The 25,771-nt window shown below is 42.9% G+C and overlaps 2 protein-coding genes across 2 annotated transcripts in view; one reads left to right on the forward strand and one right to left on the reverse strand.

Annotated features, from left to right (window-relative positions):
* The window catches only part of LOC128620622 (sorting nexin-18-like), a 33,676-nt gene extending 13,551 nt beyond the window's left edge, over positions 1-20,125 (forward strand). The window contains exon 3 of the mRNA XM_053645830.1: positions 19,842-20,125. Coding sequence (XP_053501805.1) covers positions 19,842-20,103 — 262 coding nt within the window. The 3' untranslated portion in view covers positions 20,104-20,125. The remainder of the gene's footprint in view (positions 1-19,841) is intronic.
* On the reverse strand, positions 1,034-18,234 carry LOC128620182 (chondroitin sulfate proteoglycan 4-like; the record flags this gene model as incomplete). Its single annotated transcript, XM_053644914.1, has 9 exons — positions 1,034-4,566; positions 5,109-5,286; positions 6,069-6,250; positions 6,432-6,563; positions 6,662-6,860; positions 10,789-10,965; positions 11,236-11,700; positions 12,566-16,048; positions 17,959-18,234. Coding segments are annotated over 9 exons (7,194 nt in total), but the record flags the coding sequence as incomplete, so codon positions are not given.
* Positions 20,126-25,771: the final 5,646 nt, after the last annotated feature.

The raw sequence follows: 25,771 nt of genomic DNA on the forward strand, positions 1-25,771 counted from the left end.
TCACGGCGGACCTGTGTGGTGGACGCGCCACATGATCTAAGCCTGATAATAAACGGATAAACAAACGAAGATGTTTATATAACGCTGTTATGTAGTGCAGAAAATGAAACGAACAGACAGAGAACGAGACACGTAAATTCTTAACCGCTATTACTTTACTCAACTGTTTTTTTTTGTTCCCCGACTCCAGTTTTCTGACTCGATTTAACATGTGTATACACTCTACCACATCTACAGGACACGAATGGTATGGCAATGCAACAGTACCATCAATAACAGAGTACACAACAAACATTTTCGGAAGGAGTCTCCAGTGTCAGTGCCGTAACAGGCACAGGAAGTCTTCAGGACAGAGATCTTTTCTGTTTCTTGGTAATATGACAAGCTAGGTTTTTGTCGTATTACTTGTTTGTTTGTTTTATTAATTTTAAGAAGTGAGGCTGGTGACGGAATGACTGTTTATAACTGCTGTAGCTTAACAGGACTTATCTGCTTACGTGGATAATGTCAGGCTGAGACGGATATCGGTGCAGTTTAGAGTTTTATTAAGAACAGGTAATCCAAAGGGCACGGCAAAAGGCATAAACAAAGACGGGCAAAGGTCAGGTGATCGACAAACGGGTATGAAGTAGGAAAAGCAAAGCACGAAACGAGAAACAAAGTCGAAACCAGAATAACAACCAGAGATCAACGTGCGGTAAACGACAGCAAAAATACCAACTGAGCATATACTTCACACATGCATGGTGAAAGAGCAGTCTCTTATATACTGTGGTGTGATTGGGAACAGGTGTGTGTGATTAGTTCTCAGGAGAAGGCGCCGTGTCTGTGTGTTCCATTGGGAGTTGTACGCAGTGGCCATATTTGTAGTTTGCGGTGCTTTCTGGGAAATGGAGTCTCCAGTTTGCGGTGACATGACAGACAACATTAAATGCAACTATAAACAGATAAAAGCTTGACATCTTGTTCATTACCAAATAAAAAAAAAATATCGATCTGGGCTAACTGCTGTGGTATAAGAGGAATAAACACACACACATACTCTTCTAAGCTTTGCAATGGGGTCGTATCTCACCATCGTGGCGCTGATTAGTTTCCTGTAACAACAAACCGGTCACGTTTTATTCCTCAGCGGTATCAAAACTCAGAACGTGGGGGTTGTGAATTCACACTTTTGCACATAAATATAATTTTACACTTTACTCAAAAAGGTTATTGGGAAGGAAATTAGTTTACATTTATGGCATTTGGCAGACGCCCTTACATTTATCTCATTTACACAACTGAGGGTTACGGGCCTTGCCCAAGGGCCCAACAGTGGTAGCTTGGCAGTCTTGGGGCTTGAACTTCTGACCTTCTGAGCAGTCATCCAGACCCTTTAACAACTGATCCACCACTGAGACTGAGAATAAACATGTTATATTTAATCAAACGTGAGATTATAGCCACATTAGCAGAATATAGGAAGGGTACTGTCCTCTACCTGTTAACGTTTCTGTAATCAGATTATTGTACGTCTCCAAAACATTATAATATTCTTTATAATAACATGCTGCGTCATCACAAAATGGAGCTGCAGAAAGATTAAACAAGCTCACTTAGCTCAAATACTTTGGGTATAACAAGAAAACTCTTGCACAGGGTTTGTTGAACGCATACCAGAAATTCTCCATACAAAAAAAAACTCCTAAAGGTTGGGTAATACTTTCACACAAGAGGGAAGGTATGAGTGTTTAAAAACTATTCCTGCTTGACAAAAGTGCAAATTTTAAATATATTTGAACTGCCTCATAAAGTCCAGGGTACAAGGTCCGATCCTGAGATCCGGTTGCTCTCTTTTCAGAGTGTCACATGGGTTTTCTTTGGGTACTCTGGTGTCCTCACACCTCTCCAAAACATGTACATTGCATGGTAAGTGGGTTGGCTACACTACATTAAATTACCCCTAATGGACAAGCATCTATTCAGGGTATACTCCTGCCCTCGCCTAGTACTCCCAAGCTCCAACTCAACACTGACCAGGATAAAGTGTTTACTAAAGATGAATGAAAGATGGAATTAACCATTCTGCCTCTGTCCTCTAAACGTGGTGAATTGGCGACCCCGAATTGCCCCCAGTCGGATCGGCATCCCATCCAGGATGTATTCCTGCCTTGCCCCAGTGTTCCCTAAAATCCGGGATAAAGTGGTTCCTAATGCGGAATGAATGATGGTCTGAACCATGCTGTCTGTAGTTACAGATGAGTCTATGATCAGATATTGTATCAAACCCAATACTGATTTTGTGTCATGTTCGGTGTACCAGAAGAGAACTGCTCAGGTTCCAAAGGTGTCCATGGACAGAGATTTCTCTCTATGGGATTCTTTCCACCTCCCCAAAACATGGTGGAAAACAAACTGGCTACTCTAAATTGCCACTAAGCGGACTGACATCCCGTCCAGTGTGCCAGATGATTCCATGGTTTCAAACCCAGTACTGATTTTGTCTCAGAGTCGGTGAACCAGGAGAGGACTGCGGTGTTCCGTCAGGATCCATGGGAGTCCATGGACAGACAAGCATTGAAGAGTCAGGGAGTACTATTGCTGGTACCACTGCCCCATTATGCACTGCCTCTAAAACAGGGCTTCTAGGACACCTAGGCAAAAGTGGGGTCACTACAACAGAGGGAACGGTTAGACTTCTCTCAGGCTGTCCCAGGTAAGGGCTTGGAGATACAATGTCCTCGACAGAGTTCTCTGGCAGGTCTTGGAGCATGGAAGGCTGAGCCCGCTTCTCTTGCCTGTGCCTGAAAACCAGGATTAAAACAACTAGGATGATGATAAGAAACAGGCAGGCCAGGAAGGGTAGAATAATAAGCAAAGGATCAGATGCAGGTCTTGGCAAAGACTCTACCCTGATCGGTGTGTTCCTGGGAGGATCGTTGTGTCTGCCTGATGTGGTCTTGGGTGCGTTAGAAACTGTGGCTTTTCCTCGTGTGTGGTTCCCCGAACGGTTTCGTGTCTTGGTCTTAGGAGGTACCCAGTGTGGTGTTTTGGTTGGGTGCATGTGTGCTGGCCTGTTCACGTGTGAAACAACATTGCTTGTTCTGTTAAAAGCAGGATGTATGGTTGGATGCACTGGAGCTGCTGAAACAACATGCTTTCCTGTCATTGGGTCGTATGGTACAACCATGAAAACAAACTCTCCTCGGGCAGGCTGAACGTTTGCTGCTTTTAAAAGAAACACAAACGAGTCTTCAAGTGCAGGTGCGGTTTTGTTATGCACAACAGCTGTTGTGTTACCGTATACAGCTAGAAAGTTAAGGTGCTCCTGTATGGCAATTCTGCCTTGTTCAACATCCCTAAAGGTAAAGGATTCTATAGACTCTGATGCACCACCTAGGTTCACCGTTACCTTTACTAACTTGCCGTATTTTGGAGGAATAATAATTTCAAAGATCGGGTCGCTGCCACTGATGGATGCCAGCTCGGTGGCGTCTAAAACATCCTTTCTTATTTTAACGGGAATACCATCAGGGATCCGGACTTGTTTTCCAAGGTGGATCAGCGGCTTCACTGTGATATTGAACACCTGATTGGTCAGGTTGGTCTCAGAGGCGACGACAGTGAACTCAAAGCTGTCTTGAGACGAGGACAAGTCTGCCATTTGATACAAAACCTTCCCCAGCCGAAGTTCCTCCTGGTCAAAGTGTGTGATCTGGTCTTCCTTAATCACGAGCCTACCATGACTTGGTGGTGTTGTAATGTAATACTTTATGGTAGCGTTTTTCTTGTTGGTCACCGCAGCCAAGTGCTGAAGTGTCAGGCTCCCTGCAGTCTGCCCTTGCACCAGAGTCAATCCCGTATTATTTACAACGTCGACTGTGACGTTGTGAACTTCAAGGTTGAAGAGCTTGTAGAGTGGACGATGGAAGCCATCGGTTACACTGAAGTAGAATATTCCTGAGGTGGGACGCCCTTCTTGAACAAAGTGCACCCTTCCCTCGTTCACATCAGCCTGGGTAAACGTGACAGTAGATTCGTTTAGCCTACCTTCCAGGGCCAGGAAGCCGTTGTTCGGCTTGCTGATCACAGTGTAGTGGATGTCCTCGGGTAAAGTGTCCAGGTCTTCCACGTGAAGGTTTTCAGGACCTAAAGCTACAGTGTCTCCTTTGACCACCAAGAGACTTGGGGCTTGAGTTTTGAGTAAAGGAGGCAGATCGTTCACAGGCGTTACAGTGATATTAAAAGACTCTGAGACCATAAAGTCTTCCTCTTGGGGTTGCTGAGCAGGCCTCCCTATAGGATTTAACCACACGTCAAAACTGAAACTGTCACAGATGGTCTCTGAGTCATCGTGCACGTAACTGATGCCATATTTGTTGAGGATGAGCTGGGAGAAGACGGGTTTCTCACGGGTCAGGTTACGTTCACCTACGACGATCGTCCCGAAGCGTGGCAGCGTGGTGACTCGGTACCAGATCTCGTAGGAGTCTCGTTCTTCTTCAGGTAGCTTTCCCAAAAGATTCGAGGCATCCAACTTCGACTTATCAATCATAATCCGACTGCCTTCCACCACTACTGCACCTGATATTCCAAATAAATACAAATGAGCAGACTGTACAGTATTTCTAAAGTGGAATTAAATTCATTAAGGTGATGGAGTGTATATAAATGTTCATTTTTTTTTTTTGTATTGTAGGTTCGAACTTTAACTGACAGACAATTCCCTCCACATTTACTGTATGCTTGCTGTTTGTTTATTTATTCGGGTAATGGGTCCTGACTGCATTGATTATATCATCGTCCTCTGGTTTCTTACTCAGCATTGTATTCTACTCACATCTATTCACATCGTCACGTGCCTGACGTTTTTATTTCCTGGTCAGGTGACTGTCGCTAATCATCTTTACGGATAGATATTGATTTGCACTGTTCCTTTGTGCACTCTCACTTCCTAATCAACACTGACTACGTTTACATGGACAGCAATAATCTAATTATTGACCTTCTTCTGAATAAGGCAATATTCTGATAAAGGTGTTTACACTTTCAACCTGGAAGAAGTTAAATAATGATAGTTCCTGATACTACATGCCTTGAAGTTAGCCGACCTGAAATCAGAGTACCTGTGTTGGCGAGTAGGACGCTCCCGTGTTCCGGACTTGTGTTATCGTAGGAGATGCGGATGTTAAACGTGTGAGGTGGGAAGGAAGCAGGAGGAGACGATGCTGTAAAGATGAAGGAGTCTGTCGCTGTCCATGCTATCGGCTCTCTGTGTTTGTATACGACCAAACCGGCCTTTAACTGCGAAACAGAAAAAAATATATCATGTAACACAGATTGAAAACACGTTTGTTAACAACTTTTGCATCTTTACATTTCCAAAGGCTTATTTATTATTATTATTATTATTATTCGGTAGCTCCCTGGAATGCTAATCAATGCTAAATGGTTAATCTAATATTATCCGATTTGCCAAACCTAACAATTTCTTTGAATTAAAGAACAACATATCTGTTTTATTCACTTAGAGTTGCGTCTAATGTTGTGAAACACTCGGTCCCACATCAGCCTCTATTTTTTTTTCTCTCTCGTGAAGTTAATAATGTAAAAAAAAAAAAACACACACACACAAAACAACACACAATTTATCATGTTAGCAAGAAACCACAAAGTGTAAACTCCTCTATCCTGAAGAAGTCAGAAAAACTTAAAGTTACAGTTTTAATGCTGACACTGGAGACTCCTTCCATAAGTGTTGAAGAAGCGTCTCCTCAAAGAAAACGTATACGCCATATTAACGATTACGCACGTACACCAGGTGCATTTATTTCTGCAGCTGTTTATTTCTGCATCGTATTCAAAAGTTTAGGAGGTTAAATGCTTAATTCATTTTTTTTTTTTCCCCAGAAATATAACCGATTAAGTTCGTTAGAAAATGTCGCAGGCATGTACAAAACGGGCAGGAGCGGGAAGGATTGGATTATTCCATTATAATATTGATTCCATTATAGAGCCACTACCTTGCATCAAAATGAGTTGTACCTCATTATATTTCCTAACCGAGAATTAAATTTAAACCGCACCATGTTTTGAGTGAACGTGGATATCGGCTTCGTCTCTGTGGAACTGTCGTCCTGGGGCCTGATCAGCCTGCCCAGTCTCGGAGGTGAGGTAACGGAATAGACGACGGTGCGATTCTCGTGAATGTCATCATAGTCATTAGTGGCAATGAACAAATCTTCTACGGAAATTACTTTTGAGGAACCTGAAAATAATAATAATAATAATAATAATAATTATATAAATACAATGGCCAGTTTAATAAAAACTAGGAATGAATGAAGAAAAAAAATAAAGCTCTATTCCCCAATTTACAGCATCTAAAATAAATATACTAGTACAACAGTGAAAGTGAAACTAAACACATGTATTATAACTTGAATAACCTGGAAAGACTTTGAGCTCACGGTTCCTCTCCAGGCTGAGCTCCAGAGATCGGGCGGCAATGCTGAAAATTTGCCTCGGTGCAAAATTGACTCCGTCGTTCACCTGGAAATGAAATCCGCCAAACAAGGCACCTTTGGAGGGGGAAACAATACGCGTCCGAATTTAAGCTCAAGTTCATTTAAAGTCTACGATAATTATTAAAGATTGACGTGACCTTATCAGCTCTCACCCCTGTGTAGGAACACCAGCTGACGGCGGTGGATGTGAGCCTGGGTGAAGTTCAGGACCGGTCTGGAGGGGGCGCTCTTCAAAGCAAGGTGTCCGTTACTTGGGGGAGTGATGATAAACTCCAGGCTCTCAGGGGCAGAGTCGAGGTCGCTGGCACTGAGGTCATCGCTGGTGATTTCGGTAACGGAGTCCACCCATACCTGTTGGGGGCAAAAAAAGTCATTTTGTTTTCAAAAGTGAATGCGTCTACAAAACTATTTCTTGCTCATTACCACCTGCTAGTTCCCTTCAAATCACACAATAGCCAACAATCTGGAAGGCCAAAGGACTAAGAACTGCTTGTGAACCTCGCTAGTAGTTTTAATCACGCAGTATAAAAGATAAACGATTATTATCCAACATTCTAGCACTTGGTTAGTGTTTGCAATGTTAGCTAGCTTGCCGACAAATAGTTAGCTTAACGTTAGCGAGAGAATGTGCCTACAGTTTTAATTACACAACAGACATATTCGTTAGCTTAGCGTTTGCTGGCTAATAATTTCATTTACAAATAAAATAATGACGTTATCGTTAACTAGCTTGCTACCGTTTGGTTTTAATATCATAATATAACAGCTAGTCTAATCTGAGCTAGCTTGTTAGACAACTTGGACAGCGATGATAGCGATTTGCTGTTTCGTAATGTTAGTTTACTCCAGTAAATTCGCTAGCTAATAGCATTCTTCACAAAATAACCAGGTGCACAAAATTCTAAATTTGTTGGCATGACACAAGTCATAGTTGCGTGAAAATAAGTCGCATTTATGAGGTTTAAAAAGTTTCCTCACGATTGGGAGTTTAAAAAAATCGCAGTTGAGTGATTTTCACTTTATATTTCCTTATACATGGCAGAAAAAGCTTCCATATATATTGGAGAATTAGTGTAAGGATTTATTTGCTATGTTGGGGAAGGATTAGCTCATTTCTCCAGAGTGACGCTGAGTTTCTTACGCACTGTACGATGATCGAGGTGGAAATGCAAATAAATGTCTGCGGTGACGTGGTTAATGTCTGCAAGTTTGAATGGCGTGTGAAAATAGGGAAAGCTTTAGTCTTCCAAAGAGAGTGCACTGAAGGTCAGAGTTCACATTTTCACAAAAGATCATAAACAAATTTCAACTAAAACACAATCTACTGTAAGAAAAAAAATGCTAATGGGATTCCTGAATATGTGTATGTGTGTGTGTAAAAATGAACAGCTTTGTGCCATCAATCTGGATATTTTAAGACTGACTTACACTGAGTTCAGTTTTAAAGCCTTACATACACTTTTTACATACTATTTTTTTTTTTATTCTAATTTAAAATAAAGCAGAAAAAAAATCTGTTTCAGATCCAAATCCTAGCAGCAGAAATGTTAAGTCAGAGGTTTTGAGCCTCCTGGTGGAGAAACTGAGTATTTAATTTCTGAAAAGTCAGTGATTCTTCTGTTTTTTTCTAGATCTGAGATTTTCTATTATTATACAGTGCCCTCCACTAATAAGCCAAATTCCCATAGTCATTCATAACAGTGGGTAAGAGCGAGGAATATAGCTGTGATGTGCGGCAAAAGGTTGTTGAGCTTCACACAATGGGGCGTGTCTATAAGAAAATAGCACAAGCACTGAAAACGCCCATTTCCACCATCAGGGCAATAATTAAGAAGTTCCAGTCAACTGGAAATGTTATGAATGGACCTGGAATTGGACGTGTGTCTGTATCGTCTCGACACACTGTGAAGAGGACAGTTCGAGTGGACAAAAAATCTCCAAGGATCCCAGCTGGAGAACTGCAGAAGTTAGTTGTGTCTTGGGGTCAGAAAGTCTCCAAAACTACAATCTGAATCACCTACATCACCACAAGGTGTTTGGAAGGGTTTCAATAAAAAAGCCTCTACTCTCATCCAAAAACAAACTCGAGCGTCTTCAGTGTGCCGACACTACTGGAACTTCAAATGGGATCGGGTTCTATGCTCAGATGAAACCAAAATAGAGCTTTATGGTAATAAACACCAGAGGTGGTTTTGGTGCACACAGAGAGGTAGCCATCTGGAAAAGTACCTCATGTCCACGGTTAAATATGGAGGAGGATCTTTAATGTTTTGGGGCTGTTTTTCTGCCAGAGGACCTGGACATTGTGTTAGGATACATGGCATCCAGGACTCGATCAAATATCAACAGAGATTAAATGAAAACCTGACCCCTCTGCCAGAAAGCTTCAAATGGGCCGTGGTTGGATCTTCCAGCAGGACAATGATCCAAAACATCATCAAAATCAACACAACAATGGTTTACTGACCACAAAATCAAGGTCCTGCCATGACCATCCCAGTCCCCTGACCTGAACCCCATAGAAAACCTGTGGGGTGAACTGAAGAGGAGAGTCCACCAGCGTGGACCTCGAAATGTGAAGGATCTGGAGAGGTTCTGTATGGAGGAACGCTCTCAGATCCCTCGCCATGTATTCTCCAACCTCATCAGGTGTTATAGGAGAAGACTCAGAGCTGTTATCTTGGTAGAGGGAGCTAGCACAAAGTATTGACTAAAAGGGTGCCAATAATTGTTGCACACCTATATTTAACAAAGATTTTTTTTTTGCATAAACCTGTGTTGTTTGCAGTTGTTTGATATCCATGACAGCAGAGAATTTTTGTGAATTGTTTTAACAAAAGATAAAGATTTTAAACATTAAAAACAATTTTTCACAGCCTTCTTTGCTCATATCTACCAAGGGTGCCAATATTAATGGAGGGCAGTGTGTATAATTAATAATCAGGTCAAATGCTACAGAAATATCTATCTGAATACTATGAAAGAAAGCAAATATGTTATTTTATATAGATATTAAATAAGATCTTATTCATGGGATGGAATCAAACTCCATCTATAACGTGCCAGGCAGGCAGGCAGACAGGCAGACAGATAGAAAGACAGACAGGCAGGAGGGCAGGCGGACAGACAGACAGGCAGGCAGGCAGGCAGGCGGACAGACAGACAGACAGGCAGGCAGGCAAGCAGACAGATAGACAGACAGGCAGACAGACAGGCAGGAAGGCAGGCAGACAGACGGGCAGACAGACAGGCAGGCAGGCAGCCAGGCAGACAGATAGACAGACAGGCAGACAGGCAGGCAGGCAGGCAGACAGACAGGCAGACAGACAGGCAGGCAGGCAGACAGATAGACAGACAGGCAGACAGGCAGGCAGACAGGCAGACAGACAGGCAGGCAGGCAGACAGACAGACAGACAGAATCCCGTAGTGCCCCATTACAAACAAACCCAGCGAAAACCTCATGCGAAGAGGGATAAAGTGTCAGATAACGCGACCAAGCCCCGTCACTCTCTCTGCATCGCTCACACATGATATACTACAGTGTTGTGCATAAGTATTCCCCCCCTTGGACTTAAACCAGATTTTTACTATTTAATTTACACAATAAGTCTAACATTTGTACGGGTAAAATTCTTGTGGCACAAGGTTAATTAAACAAAAATGAGAATATGGGTTGGTTGCATAAGTATTCACCCCCAATCATTACAATTAAATTCTTCTAAGATATGTCTCTATCAGCTTTTGCAGATCTGGATCCTGAGGGGATGTTTTTTTTTCCTTTTACCCAATCCTCCATTTTTTTCTTTTAATAATGGACTTTTTGATCGCTCCTTGGTCTTGGTCAAACTCTGGGGGAGCAGGCGTGTTTATATTGAGATCATGTGACACTTTAATCGCGCACAAGCCGACTCCATTCAACTGATGGTGTGAACTCCGAGGGCAATTTTGCACACTATACAGTTTTTCCCCCCAATATTATGGCATAGGTTGTGTAGATCCATGGCATAAAATCCCAATTAAATCCATTTCAGTTCATAACATGACAAAATGCAGAAACGTTCAAGAGGGCTGAACATTTACACAAGGCACTGCATATATGCTATTGGAGCGTACCATTACAATTCAATCAGCTGTGAAAATGGGGGAACAAATCATAAATAAAATCAGTACATACAACTCGTTTGTTCCGAAGTAGCAACAGAAGCGAGTAGAGATTCGTGAAATGATTTGATGTTAATAATATGGCAGTATGTGAATGGTTTATGATGCTCCTCTCACCTTCAGGATCCTGTTGATGGTTATAACCGGGGCCTCGTCGTTTACAGGCGTGACGGTCACGTGTATGACACGAGGCTCGCTCTGCTTACGGACGTCCGTGTCGTTCGCCACCAGCGTGAAATTATCTCCTGTCGTCTCGCTGCCATCATGGACGTACGATATGAACGCGTGTTCAACCTGTGCGGTAAATAAATAACGTTATAGTTACGTCTCGATCGGTCAATTAATCAATCAAACAATTCATTAATTCAGTAATTCGTTCATGCTTTCATGTGGATACATAATCCGTAGTAAGGAGCCACCGCTTATGCAACTGTTATCGAACGACAGCTAGCTATCTATTTATGTTTATAAACTGTCTTTTAAAAATGGAATTACCTAAGAAAAGAAAAGAATGATTAAAAGATGATTAAGTGCGCGTTCCTACTATTAAACGAAGAACCAGACCTGCACCCTGGTGAAAGATGGGATGGGAACCCCGGGGATCCTGGAGTGCTCTATACGGCCGTGACGTGGACCGTCGATCACGTGGTACTGGACGTGAAGTTCTGTAAAGTGTCGGCCCGTGACCTTGATTATGTCCTCGGTTAGAGCTGTTGAAGATCCTTCTTTCAAGGTTATATCGGACACTTCGAGCGGTAGGAAGGAAGGAACGATTTCTACAAACACCACCAGATCGCTGACGGTTACGATCCCGTTAGTGACGTCCAGTGAGAAAGAGTCGTCGGTGCGTCCGGGTTTCTCCTGGACGTACCGGATGTGACCTGCGTTAATGTCCCACTGTGAGAACGTTTCGACGGTCCCATCGTGACGGTTCTGTCCGTCCACGCGAGAGCGCATCAGGAAGCCGTGCGATGGAGGTGTTTTCATGGTGTACATGATCTCATCTGGTGTGTTATCCTCGTGAACTACCTGGAGCAAAACGCATACGCAAAAAGATTCGTTAATTAACCAGTTGTCCCAAAAATAACACATTTCTCCGAGCTCGACTGATCAATTCTGGACCAGAGCTCAATTTTCTGTGAGGTTTTAGCTTTTAATTGGGTTTGCTTCGTCATCAAATTGTTTACTCGCATGATTGATCAGAATGAGTTTTGAAGGACACTTAGTATTGGTTCTCAGGGTGTTTTCCTAATGTAGGTCACGTACTTGCATGTTTATTTGAGAAAACATACAGTACTGTAAATACTAGCTATCAGGTAATAAGGCCAATAACTGTTTTTTTTTAAATATATATATATATATATATATATATATAAAGAAATGTTTTTCTATTGAGTCGTTCTTATTGGTCATTGAGATGATATAATTTGGGAATAAAACAGTCTGTGCTTTAAAAAAAAAAAAAGAAACCTTTACCACTGACTGTTACAAAGCACTGACACTGGAGACTCCTTCCATAAATGTTCATCTTAAATAAACATCCTACGGAAAACGTCGCCATATCAATCCGTTCATGTGTGGAGTTCGCCTCACGCCTTAAGACCCTACGAACGAGCCGTTACTATAGAAACGATACCGCATTAGAACACAGCTGTTGTTATAGAAAACGAATCAACACCTTCTGACCGATCAGCTTTGAGACGCTAAATACTGAACGCATTGTCTTTTTTACCGCGTTCACATCTGTTACTCACTGAGCCATGAGTCCGCGATTTTCGGTTCAGTTGTTCTTACACACCTGAATGCAGGTAAAAGTGTTCACAATTGTCAAAATGAAGTCATATATATATATATATATATATATATATATATATATTATCCACGTGATACAAACCTCGAGCTGCGTTTTGTGGATTTGAACGTGTTTTCCTTCTTCCACTACGACAGAGTGGTTGTGGATGACTTGCGGAGGTTTCTGATGGCTCTCGAGGTACACCTTCACCGGCACGGTCACGTCTAAGCGCAGCCTGCTTACCGTAGCCGTGAGGCTAAAGGAGTCCATAAGGTTTCTGCCGTCGTCATGGCGATAGACTAGATGACCCGCTTTTAAGTCATACTGCGTGAAAGCGTCAGCCTCGACGCCTTCACAGAGTAGAATGCCATGACTCGGAGGATGAAATATCTCAAAAAGGACGTCCTCGTCACTTCGGACATCGGTGTTGGTAGTGACGCTGAAGTTCACTGATTGTAACATGACTTCCTGTCCCTTTTGGACTAGTAGGCCAGTGTTGTTGGCTACCTTTAAATAAGGTTCCTGGGCACTTACTTCCAGCAGCGTCGACGTATAATGCTTCCCGTCGGATACGAAGAGTACAAAGCGTCCAAAGCTCGCGCCACTGTGGACAAACAGCACTCTCTTTTCCTCCAGATCTCTTTGATGGAACTGATAAAGCTTGTGCGAGGTATCGTTTACCGAGACTAGTTCGCCAACTGATATTCTCCGTCTGGTATACAGTAGCTGTCCATCATCGTAGTCTGAATCAGGGTCATGGTAACGGAGATCCTCTGACGTCAGGAGCCTCTGACTGTCCCGTGCAACGTGAAAGACTTTATCGACAACACGAACAGGTTTTTGGTCGTTCACTAACTGGATGGAGATGTTGAAAACGCCTTCGACGTCGTTCGGAGATGATGCCGAAGCCCAGAACGTAAACGCGTCGCGTGTCGTTTCACTATCATCATGAACGTACAAGACGCGCTCCTCCAGAATGTCCTGATTTGTGAACTCCGCTATATTGTGTCTGGAGTTGTTGATTCGGAGTAGTTTCCCATGTTGAGGACTGCTCACGACGGTGTAACGTACAGCCCCGGAGCCGAAAGTCTCGAAGAAAAGATTGTCCTTGGTTATGATCTTACTCTCCCCTTCCAAGAGGGAAAGTCCGTGGTTTCTCAGAACTACGCTGGGAACATTGGGCTTGATGCTGATCCTGAAGTCATGTCTCCCAGAATAGGAGTATTCTGAAAACACCTGAAAGCTGAACATGTCCCTCAGGTTTTTGTTTGGCTTTTCAAAAAGTTTATACTGCACTTTTTGATCAGTGATGTTCCTCTGGCTGAAAGTAGAGTTCTTTTTTAGGGGCTTGTCGTTGAAAAGCAAGACGCCTCTCCTCGGTAAAGTCAACAAGCAGACGTGAAGATCATTCTCAGACAGTTTCACGTTTTTGGAGACTATTCTAAATTCCTGAGGTGTCAACGTGACTTTACGATCATCTTTCACCTCCATTTTACTCCTGGTGACTTTGTACTGAATCCATCGGACCCTTACACGAACGAGAACCTCGCCTGTAGACGCCGAGCCAACGCTGATTTTGCATTTGAAGCCATCGGTTACATTTTTGAACTGGGGACCATGGAAGGTGCTAAGATACCGGAGCCGATCCTTTTCTAGAAGTTTCTGTGTAAAGGTACCAGTCTGCTTCCACTCACCATTGGAATGTAGCCGTTGCAGCTCACCGTAGAAAGGCGGGTCTAGGACGTCGTACCGGATATCCATCACTTGCTTGGCCACGTTCACTTGCACGGCTAAATGTTTACTACCGATGTGAGAAGATCGACCTTGGATCACATCCACGCCGGTGTTATTTACGACTTTGTACTCCAAGGTAACGGCCATGATTCTCAGCACGACCGTATTGCTCACTTTTTCTCCATCGCTCACTCTGATGGCCATCCTAGAGTTCTTGATGCCTTTGTGGACGAAACTCACCTTGCCCCCTTCCAAGTCCGAGTAGGAGAACGAGGTCACGGGCTTTCCTGGATTATCCGCAAGTTCCAGGAATCCAGCGTTTGCAATTAGGTTACCGAGTAGAGAGAATACCAGTTCTGTGTAGTTACTATCAGGGTCAGTAGCTCTTAGCATGTCCATGCTCAAATGCCGCTTAGAGTTCTCTGGGAGAATGAAAAGGTTTCCCTCTGGGAGGCTGAGTTCTGGGGCATCGTTAACAGGCGTGACAGTGATGTTAAACCTGTGCAAGTGGCTCCCCTTCAAATAACCAGGCACCTCTTTATTGGTGCTGGTGGTGAAAACAGAAAACATGAAGAAGTCCTGAGGATCCTCTGAGCCTCCGTGAACATACATGACCTGACCATGCCATAGAGCCAGAATACTGAAGGCATTTTCCAGTTGATCAGGATCAACATCTAGCCTCAGCTGCCCATGAACCGGCTGCTCCTCGATGCGGAACATGATCTGGGATTGACGGATCCCAAGCTTGCGGAAATCCAGGTTCAACTCAATGTGCTTTGACTCGAGTGGTGCTCGTCCACCCTCGGGGACCTCCAGATCTTTGAGAATTAAGAAGGTCTGAGAGTTTGTCTTGTCTAATTGAGGAGTTTCTGGTTGAAGAGTCTCTGGATTTGTCGTGGCGATTTGTTTGACGTGTTTCACGGGCTCACAACCGACAGAAACGTCTTTTGTCACCACAGCATTGGGCAGGCCCATGTTTTGGTCATTGACTCGGATATTTCTAAGACAGCCTTTAAAGGAGCCACCACTGAGGTGCTTCGATACTACAGAGAGCAAACCATTTCTCCGTACTTCTGAAAATGTGTTTGCATCCACCCCGCCCAAGAAGAGGGGTCCGTTAAGCTGGAGAGCCCTGGATTTGGCTCCAAAGCTGGAATTCAAGATCTCCTCTCCAACTGTTAACTGGAGAGCCCTAGGTGCTACATAGAGCCTCACTGAGTGCCAACCTTCACTCACGACTGTTATGGAGCTTAAAGCTGTCTTACTACCATCTACTCTAACGACAGCGACGAGGCGCTTGTGTCGTATCTCCAAAGCCACGTAGTCCCCCTTCCCTGCAGAGCTGTACAAGAGAAGCCCATCTTCAGCTGAGGTATAAAACTCACACTCAAATACGCCTTCCTGCGGAACCTCCCACATCGGCAGAGACATGTACGCTTTGGAACTGAAGAAACTGATCGAGTCATTCTCGGAGGCTGAAAACTGTGGGCTACAGCCCAAAGACACCTCGTGGACCATTTTATAACCAGAGTAAGGCCTTAAGGATGAAAGCAAATTGTGTTCGTTAAATAGCACTTCATCCAGACAGCCACGAAAGCCCATGTGAGATATATCGTTGAAAAGGTAGAGCTTGTCCGAATTCTCAAGACCGCCGACGTAAAGTCCGTCCTGAACGCTGAGCTCCAGGTCAGGCCCAGGCATCCTCAGACTGCTCCATGAGCTTTTGTCGACAGTCAGGGTGATATTCTGGCCATCGTGTTGGAGTTCAATGGAGTGCCAGGTAAGGTCGTTCAGCGGAGCTGCTTTCTCTGAGCGAAGGGTGCGTTCCCCTGATCCGAGTTCGACCTGCACCTGCGTATGATAAAAGAAAAAATTCAGCTGTGAGAGGATAAAATAAATCAATCTGATGTTAGTAACATAAAGCCAGGAATTCATTTCAAGAAGGGAAGTGAGGAAATACGCTAAATAAAATCAACACAAGACAGCAGTTGGAGAGGTAACGGCACCTCTCTGGCACCTCTCACTGTAGTTTATTTGTAATTTAATGAGCACTAACGCTAACCGCTTTGCCTATTACAGTAAGTATTGGAATTTTAAAAACCTCTCATGTAGCTTCCAAACCTACTCAAAGGTCTGTCTTGTGTACCAGCCTTCTGGGTTTTTTGTTTTGAGACGCAGTTCATGACGACAATCATGACGACAGCGCAAAGCTTTTCAATGTGTTAATGTCGCCTTGCAGGAAACTGTTAAGATATTTTCAGTTCAAATTGGAAACCTGACGGACAGGGAATGTTTTGGCTCCGACATGGTGCAGTTAATCCTTCGGTCGGTTAATCCTGTTTCTCAGCACAGCAGCGGGTACACAAACAAAGTGTATCTAAATTAAACTAACAGACGCGTTCATTTGACACTTAGGGAATCGTAAGGATGACTTGGTAGATAATGATAATGAGTCTTTATTGGTCACATATACAGTAGAGCACAGTGAAGTTGTTTTCTTTGCATTCCCCAGGCTGTCAGGAAGCTGGGGTCAGAGCACAGGGTCAGCCATGATACAACCCTGGAGCAGAGGGTTAAGGGCCTTGCTCAAGGGCCCAACAGTAACTGCTTGGCAGCACTGGGGCTTGAACCCCCGACTTTCCGGTCAGTAACCCAGAGCCTTAACCGCCAAGCCACTACTGCGCCCACTGCCACGTTAAGATCTTTTATGAAAGTCAGCATGTGGTGTAATTACCCTGTAAAACAATGACATATGTATAATATAATCACCTGTGCTGAATGTATGTTCATCACTTATGAATAATCGTACAATAATACACAAAATCTGGCTACTAATCAATCAGTGTTGCATTTTCTAAAATTTCTTTCTACATTTAGTAGAATCACCGGACAATATATTCAACCTGTCTGGCATCTCAACTCAGCGAAAACAAGCGAGGACTTGCTGTAAAATGACATCGGCAGGAATTCAGTCTACGAGTCGACTTTTTACGCAGGATCCCCTCCTGGGCATGCTGAAGAAAATAACTAATCCAGGATTTATGAGACATTTATGTCAGGACGGTGTTTAACCTAGTGTAGGAAACATCTCTAGATAAAGTCTCAGAGATTGACAGAAGTATTTGACCGGCATACCATGGGTTCATTCGTTACGGTGCAGGGCTACGTTGTGTAGGTTTATTACCGGGGTGGGGGGGTCAATTAATGGTCAATTTAAAAAACTACAAAAGAAATTTTTTTTTTTAAATAAAGACATATGGTTTGTGTATAAAGTATATAAAGTTTGTGTATAAAAGTACAAACGTTTACGCACGCACAGCATTGCTTCTGGAGGGATTCCTCCAGGTACTCCGGTTTCCTCCCCCAGTCCAGAGACATGCACGGTAGGATGATTGGCAAGTGCAAATTGTCTGTAGTGTGTGAATGTGTGTGTGTGAGATGTATTGGCACCCCTGTCCAGGGTGTACCTCATCTTGCGCCCCAGGCTCCCTGGGATAGGCTCCAGGTTCCCCGTGACCCAGTAGGATAAGCGGTATAGAAGATGGATGGATGGATGGATAACATATTTTTCAAATTACAGTAGAATTTTCCAACTAGTTTATAATATCAGCCGCTAATCTGTCTTAACTTTTATACTCGACTGTGAACGTAATTATATACACAATCCTAGCTTTACTACAAAATATTGCTGTCTAGTGCTAACGTCTTACGAAAAAAATTGGTCGTCGCGATCCGCTAGTTTAGTTATCTAAACCCCGCACCTGAATACGTCCTGCCTGTAGCGCCACCCACAGGAAATCTGTCTCCCCGGCAGCCAGGAAGAGCAGCCCGTCTCCGCTGGAGGTCCGAAATCGCACGTGGAGGGTGTTTTTACTGGACGACTCCACGGTTTTCAGACGCACAAAACCGTCTCCGTAGAAAGAGGCTGTAAAGTGAGGACAAGATTTTATCAGCAGGTTGTGTTTGGTGTAGAGTTCTATCTTATACCACAGCACTGTCGAATACCGGATTATGATTGGTCTGAAGGGCAAATCACGGGTTTATCATAATAAACGTTTATGTTTAGGATTCACGGAAGGAGTCTCCAGTGTCGGAGCTCTGTAACAGTCAGAGGTAAAGCTATAACATTAAGTTGTGTGACGTCTTCAAGACAGAGGAGTTTGGAGTTTATTGCAGTTCCTGGTGCGCTATAAACGACTGTTTATAGCTGCTATAACATAAGTAAGAACGGGAACAAACTAGTTTCCGCAACATTAAACGGAACTATAAACGGACAAAAGTATAACGTGGCGCTTTTTAACTTAAATCCTTGGCACGTTGCTGTGGTATACGAGGACTGGAACACTTTTATAGGAACGCTGTCATCGGAAAACAATCAACTTCACGTCGCTAACGGCGACTTCATCACACCAAACCCGTCGTTGATTATTTTCCTAAAACAGCGCCACACGCTGAGGTTCATGCCTTTAGTACTCATTCATGATCCGATTTGCACTGAAGTATCTGACCTCTGAGACCTGAGGCTGAAATCAATATCATTGTAAAAACAAACGACAACAAAACAACAGAAACAAGGTCAACGATTTGTAGCTCTAGGGGCAAGGAATGTAACCGCAGTCTTTCCATATTCCTTTCCGTATGATACCGGAGGGCATGAAATTCCTGTGACAATGAAAAATAAGATATATGGAATTTTAATAATTAGTACTTATTAATACCAGGCCGATAGACAGGAACACACACACACACACACACACACACACACACACACCCGCACTGATGCCCTACAGCCTATTACACAGACTAAGTGGTGCAACTGTGCTTAATGTGTTATCAGAATTCAATTAATGCACGTTAATGTGTCTTTTAAAAGCACGAGGACGAGTCAGGCAGCGTTTCTAGACCAGCGTGTCACTCAGGATTACACGTTATCTGTGGAAGAGGATAAGCCGGGAGATGATCTGTGTGAACGAACACGCTGTATTATCTCATATTATACATCTGCTCCGGAGTGTAACGCGACAGGGTATTGCTTTCTATTAAAACTATTTCCTTTTAAAAAGGAGATATTTATTTAACACTGGAATATGGAAGGAGTCTCCAGTGTCAGCGCTTTGTAACAATCAGTGGTAAAGCTGTAACTTTCCCACAGCTTCAGGACAGAAAAGCGAAGGATTTGTGCTACAGTTTGCAACCATAAATGGATCATTTAAAAAAAAAAAAAAGTTTGTCTTGTCGTTCTTTGATAAAAAATTTTTAAAAATTGGAAGAACTGGTGCGAGAGGAATAAAACACTTTGCGACATGCCGTTAGAGGAAAATAATCAGCTTCAGGATGGTAACAGTATGTCTGCTTCATCACACCCGTCCGTTATTGATCATTTTACTACTGTATAACAGCACAACTTTACTTTCACCACACCTTTACTTATATTAGTAAAATAAACAAGTGAACTGGGTCAATAAAACCTGTAATAGCTGCACATGTGCATTTAGAAACTTAGAAATTAAGAACAAAACATATTTTGTTGTCCTTATCACCTCATAATTATAATTATATTTATAACTGAACATCTGTGTTTGATTACTATTATTATTATTATTATTATTATTATTATTATTATCCATTCATTTCTCTATCCTAGGGAACTCAGGGCACGAGGCGGGGGGACGCCCCGGACGGTGTGCCAACCCATCGCAGGGCACAGTCACACACACAGGAGCTCGTCCATCGATTTCGACGAAGACCAAAGTTTCCATTTCCGACTCCATTATGGAGAACACAAACTGGAACTGGACTTGAGCGTGAATTGGATTATAGTGAGGAAGACTTGCGCAGCATCGGCCGCACTCTCACGTCCCGGTGACCGCCATGATCCAGTGGCAAGACTGAGTCAAGACGACTGAAGACGGCCCTCGGGCGCAGTAACTCATACACCCATTCATACACTACGGACACTTTGGAAATGCCAATCAGGAGTACCTGGAGGAAACCCCTGAAGCACAGGGAGAACATGCAAACTCTGTGCAGGCAGGACGGAGGAGGGAATCGAACCCCCAACCCTGGAGGTGCGAGGTAAATGTGAGAGTTTGTGGGAAATAGGGCAATAGAGAGGAGGAATGAGGAATAGAGGAGGAATGAGGAATACAGGAATAGAGAGGAGGAATGAGGAATAGAGAGGAGGAATAGAGAGGAGGAATGAGGAATAGAGGAATAGAGAGGAGGAATGAGGAATAGAGAGGAGGAATAGAGAGGAGGAATGAGGAATAGAGAGGAGGAATAGAGAGGAGGAATAGAGGGATAGAGAGGAGGAATGAGGAATAGAGAGGAGGAATATAGAGGAGGAATGAGGAATAGAGGAATAGAGGAGGAACAGAGAGGAGGAATAGAGAGGAGGAATGAGGAATAGAGGAGGAATGAGGAATAGAGAGGAGGAATAGAGAGGAGGAATAGAGGGATAGAGAGGAGGAATGAGGAATAGAGAGGAGGAATATAGAGGAGGAATAAGGAATAGAGAGGAGGAATGAGGAATAGAGGAATAGAGGAGGAACAGAGAGGAGGAATAGAGAGGAGGAATGAGGAATAGAGGAGGAATGAGGAATAGAGAGGAGGAATAGAGAGGAGGAATGAGGAATAGAGGAATAGAGGAGGAACAGAGAGGAGGAATAGAGAGGAGGAATGAGGAATAGAGGAGGAATGAGGAATAGAGAGGAGGAATAGAGAGGAGGAATGAGGAATGGAGAGGAGGAATAGAGAGGAGGAATGAGGAATAGAGGAGGAATGAGGAATAGAGGAGGAATGAGGAATAGAGAGGAGGAATAGAGAGGAGGAATGAGGAATAGAGGAGGAATGAGGAATAGAGGAATAGAAGAACAGATATGAAGTGTTTAGTAAAGAACTCACCTCCGTTCTCAGTTCGGTTTATCATGACAGAAAGTAAAAGCCACTTCCACAGCAGGCTCGTGGCGCTCAGGAAACACTGCCGCATCTTTCATAGTCTGTAAACTCGGTTTATACAGTATTTATTTGGGGAAAAAACAACAATAATAACGTGCTTTTCTCCGACGGTGCGAGCCACAGACACACATCCTCAACTTCACCTCAGCACTAAGAGTAAATCAGAGTACCTGCCTGCGCGCGCCCGCGGCGTCAGCACGTCCTGCCGAAAAGCCCCGCCCACATGCGCGCACCCGTTCATTCCTACTGATGAGTTATAAAACAGACCCAGATCCAGTTCAATCCATCTCTAGGTCCGTGTGGTCAGAAAATGAACATAATCCATGTAATAAACGTGTAATACCGACTCTATTTTAATATGTTTTACTTTTTATTTTAGTTGAAATGATAAACTTGTTTTTAAATAAATATACAGGTGTTATATACAGGTGCTGCATATTCATTCATTCATTCATTCATTCATTCATCTTCAGTAAACGCTTGATCCTGGCCTGGCCTCGACAGGGTCTTGGTGGATCCAGAGTCTATCCCCAACACTGCACCATCCACTCACTCATTCACCGAATATAATTATCCGCATTTGAATCATTTTCAATTATATAGCTCGCTCATTTAAATGCTCACTGAGGCCCCCTAGTGGGCGGAGGCCTCCTGATTAAGAACCACAAATCTATTATATCCTGCATGACCCTGCGAATGTAAATAAAATGTATTTGTAGAATTAACCACAGTCTATTATAGTGTTCATATTCCTTTCATAAAGGCGACCTGTGCCATCATGTTACCTGGATGTGCAATAAAGTAATGGTCACGTGCTTGCAGTAATTTTATTAGATTTCAATATTTTTTATATTTCAGTGTGCAGTTTCCAGAAGCAGCCACTTGAGGGTGCTGTTCAACACACAATGCAACTCTACAACAAGCTTTTTATTGATGACTATCTTCAGCTTTAACACCTTGACATCAGAACAGTGAATAACACACACACCAACACGCACACACACACACACACACACACACACACACACACACACACTCCTGGTACAGTTTTTATCCACACAAAACATCTGTGCAAGCCAATAACAAAAGGGAAATCTCCAGAAGATAAACCACAAAGAAAAACTCAGTTAAAACTCAAATGTTCACAGTTTTTACCTCTCATTATACGGTCCATAATTTGCTTCTTTGGCTTTGCACAAGAGCTGTGAGGCTAATCTTGTAGACAAGTAAGACATGCTTGTAACTACTTTTTGAGCATCTGCATCAGAAATCAAGTCAGCAAGTCTCGCGTGAGACTTAAAAAGTCTTCACTAATGGACTCATTTTTGTGATTTAAACATGTCCAATCCTAAAAGATTCTGATGGTAAAACACACACTTTAAAGATACTGTATATTAAGGAACTTTATTGTGTTTTATTTCCTTCTGGTGGCCTTCATATCAAGTTCAGTTTGTCAGGATGCAGGTCTTACACCCTGCTGAAGTTCTAGAAATGTCTTTCTTTTCATACAACTCAAGATAATTTGATTAAAGTCTCCATCACCTAAAAGAGCCATTTGGTTGATGGATCTCTAACCATTTTTGTTGGAGTTTTGGAGTTTCTATCATGATGCAGAAGGATCTTGATAGCTGGAAATGATTCTTTTGGTGAATGTGGCACCAACAAAAACCGGCTAAGAAAAATCCCGGTCTGAAATGTTGCTTAGGGAACCAAAAATGGATGTTTATGGGACCAGAAAGGGTTCCTCTGTGGCATTGTTCTTTAAAACCTTTCTTAGCTAGCAGGCTAGCTATCTGGTAAATGTTACACACATATCCAATAACTGTCTAATAACTGTCTAAATATATTCATGAAGAAAAATATCAACGTTTTTCTATTTTAAATTATATGCTTTGTTTAGGCTACAGATTCGATTAAACTTGTGGCCTTTTGTCAAAAATATATTAAGTTCATCGGCAAACAAAATGTAAACACAACACGACTGCCACTAGGGGGCGAATTCTGTCTGTCATATCCAGAGGTGGTGTGCCAGAAGTCAGGTTTTCTACACTTTTTAAACACTTTAAGTCAGTGTTTATAAAGCAGTCATGTTCCATAATCTTAGTATTTGTCTGAGATTGGTGTGTGAGGAACAAATGAATAACATTAGGAATAAAATACTCCATGTCGAACGGTTTTAGGAAAATGAACAGTGTGGTGAGATGAAGTGCTGTTCCCACACTGAGGTGGATTATTTTCCTATAGCAGCCCGTCTTAAAGTATTTTATTCCTCTTTTACCACAGCAATGACATGTTTTGTTTATTAAAGAATGGTACATCATACTTTTATCCGTTTATATAGTTACATTTATGTATAACAAATGTTGTGGAACATCCGTAAAATGAGTTAGTTCCTGTTCTGACTTTGACCGATCAGCCAGAACATTAAAACCAGCTGCGTAATATCGTGTAGGTCCTCCTCTTCTTGTGCCACCGAAACAGCTCGGACCCGTCAAGGTATGGACTCCACGAGACCTCTGAAGGTGTGCTGTGGGATCTGGCACCGAGACGTTAGCAGCAGATCCTTTAAGTCCTGTAAGTTGCGAGGTGGGGCCTTCGAGGATCGGACCTGTTTGTCCAGAACATCCAACAGACGCTGGATCGGATTGAGATCTGGGGGAATTTGGAGACCTTGAACTCTTTGTCATGTTCCTCAAACCGTTCCTGAGCAATTTTTGCAGTGTATCATGGGGCATTATTCTGTCATAGGGAACACCGTTGGCATGAAGGGGTGTACTTGGTCTGTGACAATGTCTAGGTAGGTGGTACGTGTGAAAGTAACATCCATATATATGTTACAAAGAAACCACAAAAGCTTAAACTCCTCTGTCCTGAAGATGTTGGAAAACTTCAATTTACGCTTTTAACTCTAAACCGATACAAAGTGCTGACACCGGAGACTCCTTCCATAAATATTCAGTAAACATCTCCTCACAGAGCACTATAGAAATCACTATAGATCTGTCACCATAGAAACGATAACGTACAGTATTAGAACGAGCGCATTAATATAAACACGTGATATGCAGCTACACTACCGTCGAAGCTGCTGTTATAGAAAACTAATCAACAACCTTCGGATCAGATCAGACCGGATCAGATCAGAATCTTCCTGGAACCTGTTGAATAGTTCGCTGAATATTTCGATAGCGTTCGCTGTTTGCCGAGCGTACTGAACAACAACATCTGCTTATCGTAGCATGGCGCAGACTTACAATAATGTACAACGGCTGTGAAGAAAACAGCAGCTGATGTGGAAATTAATGATGCGTCCGAACACGAGCGGCATTCAGCAGCTGTCTGTAAGCACCACGCTAACATGTTTATGCTCTGAGAGGAAACGCTTTTCATCAGCATGTCTGTCAGCCCAGTGAGGTGTGGAAACGGGAGGTCAAACACTGTGTAAGTGCTGTGTGTGTGTGTGTTATTATTCAGAATGTCGTGCACCTGGTGTGTATTCAGTATTTTATCAGATTGTATGCCGTGTCCACTGTGTTTCCAGGTGCTGTTAATCTAAAATCTAGAATTTAATCCATTCAAATAGTGTACTATCAAAAACGCTGCTTCTTTCCCTTTTATATGATAATAAATATCTATACAATATAAATACGATAAAAAATATAAATAAATAGGAATGAATGAGACTCGAGTGCAGTAGCCTAATACACCGGTGTAGTGTGTATGCAGAAGTGTGGATGAAAAGATGAAAATAAAGGGTAGGAGGTGGAGTCAGGGGGTCAGGAGGAATGAAAAGGGGTGTCGTCAAGGGCGTGTAAAGGGGTGTGGTCGACAGCAAAACAACAGCAATAAAGATTACACTCTCCAAATCTTACTGAAGCTGAAAGAAAACTTTTGATCATCCGGTTGTAAAGCTATAATCGGTCAATCATGGTTTAGGGGCGGAGTTAGCCCCTATTATTAACAGTGCTGGGATTTGTTTAGACGCAGTTTTTTTTAAATTATTCATATTTGATGTGCGTATTACAGTGAAATTCACCTTCACTTCTTACGCCTGATCACGTATGACGTAATCATACCTGGAAAATTTAGGAAAGCGTGTCCTGACGTACAACAACAGAAAAGCGTTTTCGCCAGAAGAACCTCTTCACCGTCAATCACAGTGACGCTAGCCAATCACGGCCGTCGTGTATGCGGAAGAGGGTGGATAGCTTTCCTCCGAGTGTGGGCTTCGTGTGTCTTGGAGGAAGCACGTGTTAACCTTTGACTTCCCTGGTCGGTAGCTACCGTGTGATAAGGCCGAGCTAGACGATGGGCGGGGCAAAATGCGGTTAGATATGAATCTCGCGGGAGAAATAACGGCCACGTCTAGCGCTTTGGATATGATTCGGCGTGACACATTTACTGCATCCATCAATTCTGCTTTTATTTGCAGTATCTGCTCTTCTCTGGACTGGGTTGCTTTGGTATAAATTAGCTCTCTGTATTTTTGCAGAAATAGAATCGATTTTTACTTCTTCGCTTTACTGTAATTACTAAATAATTCATAATAACAGTCACGAGTGAAAGGGGTTAATGCTCTGAAGTTCAACTCAAGTGAACCTCTGACATTTCATGATA

This window comes from Ictalurus furcatus, chromosome 16 (genome assembly GCF_023375685.1).
Source record: "Ictalurus furcatus strain D&B chromosome 16, Billie_1.0, whole genome shotgun sequence".
NCBI classification, from domain to species: domain Eukaryota; kingdom Metazoa; phylum Chordata; class Actinopteri; order Siluriformes; family Ictaluridae; genus Ictalurus; species Ictalurus furcatus.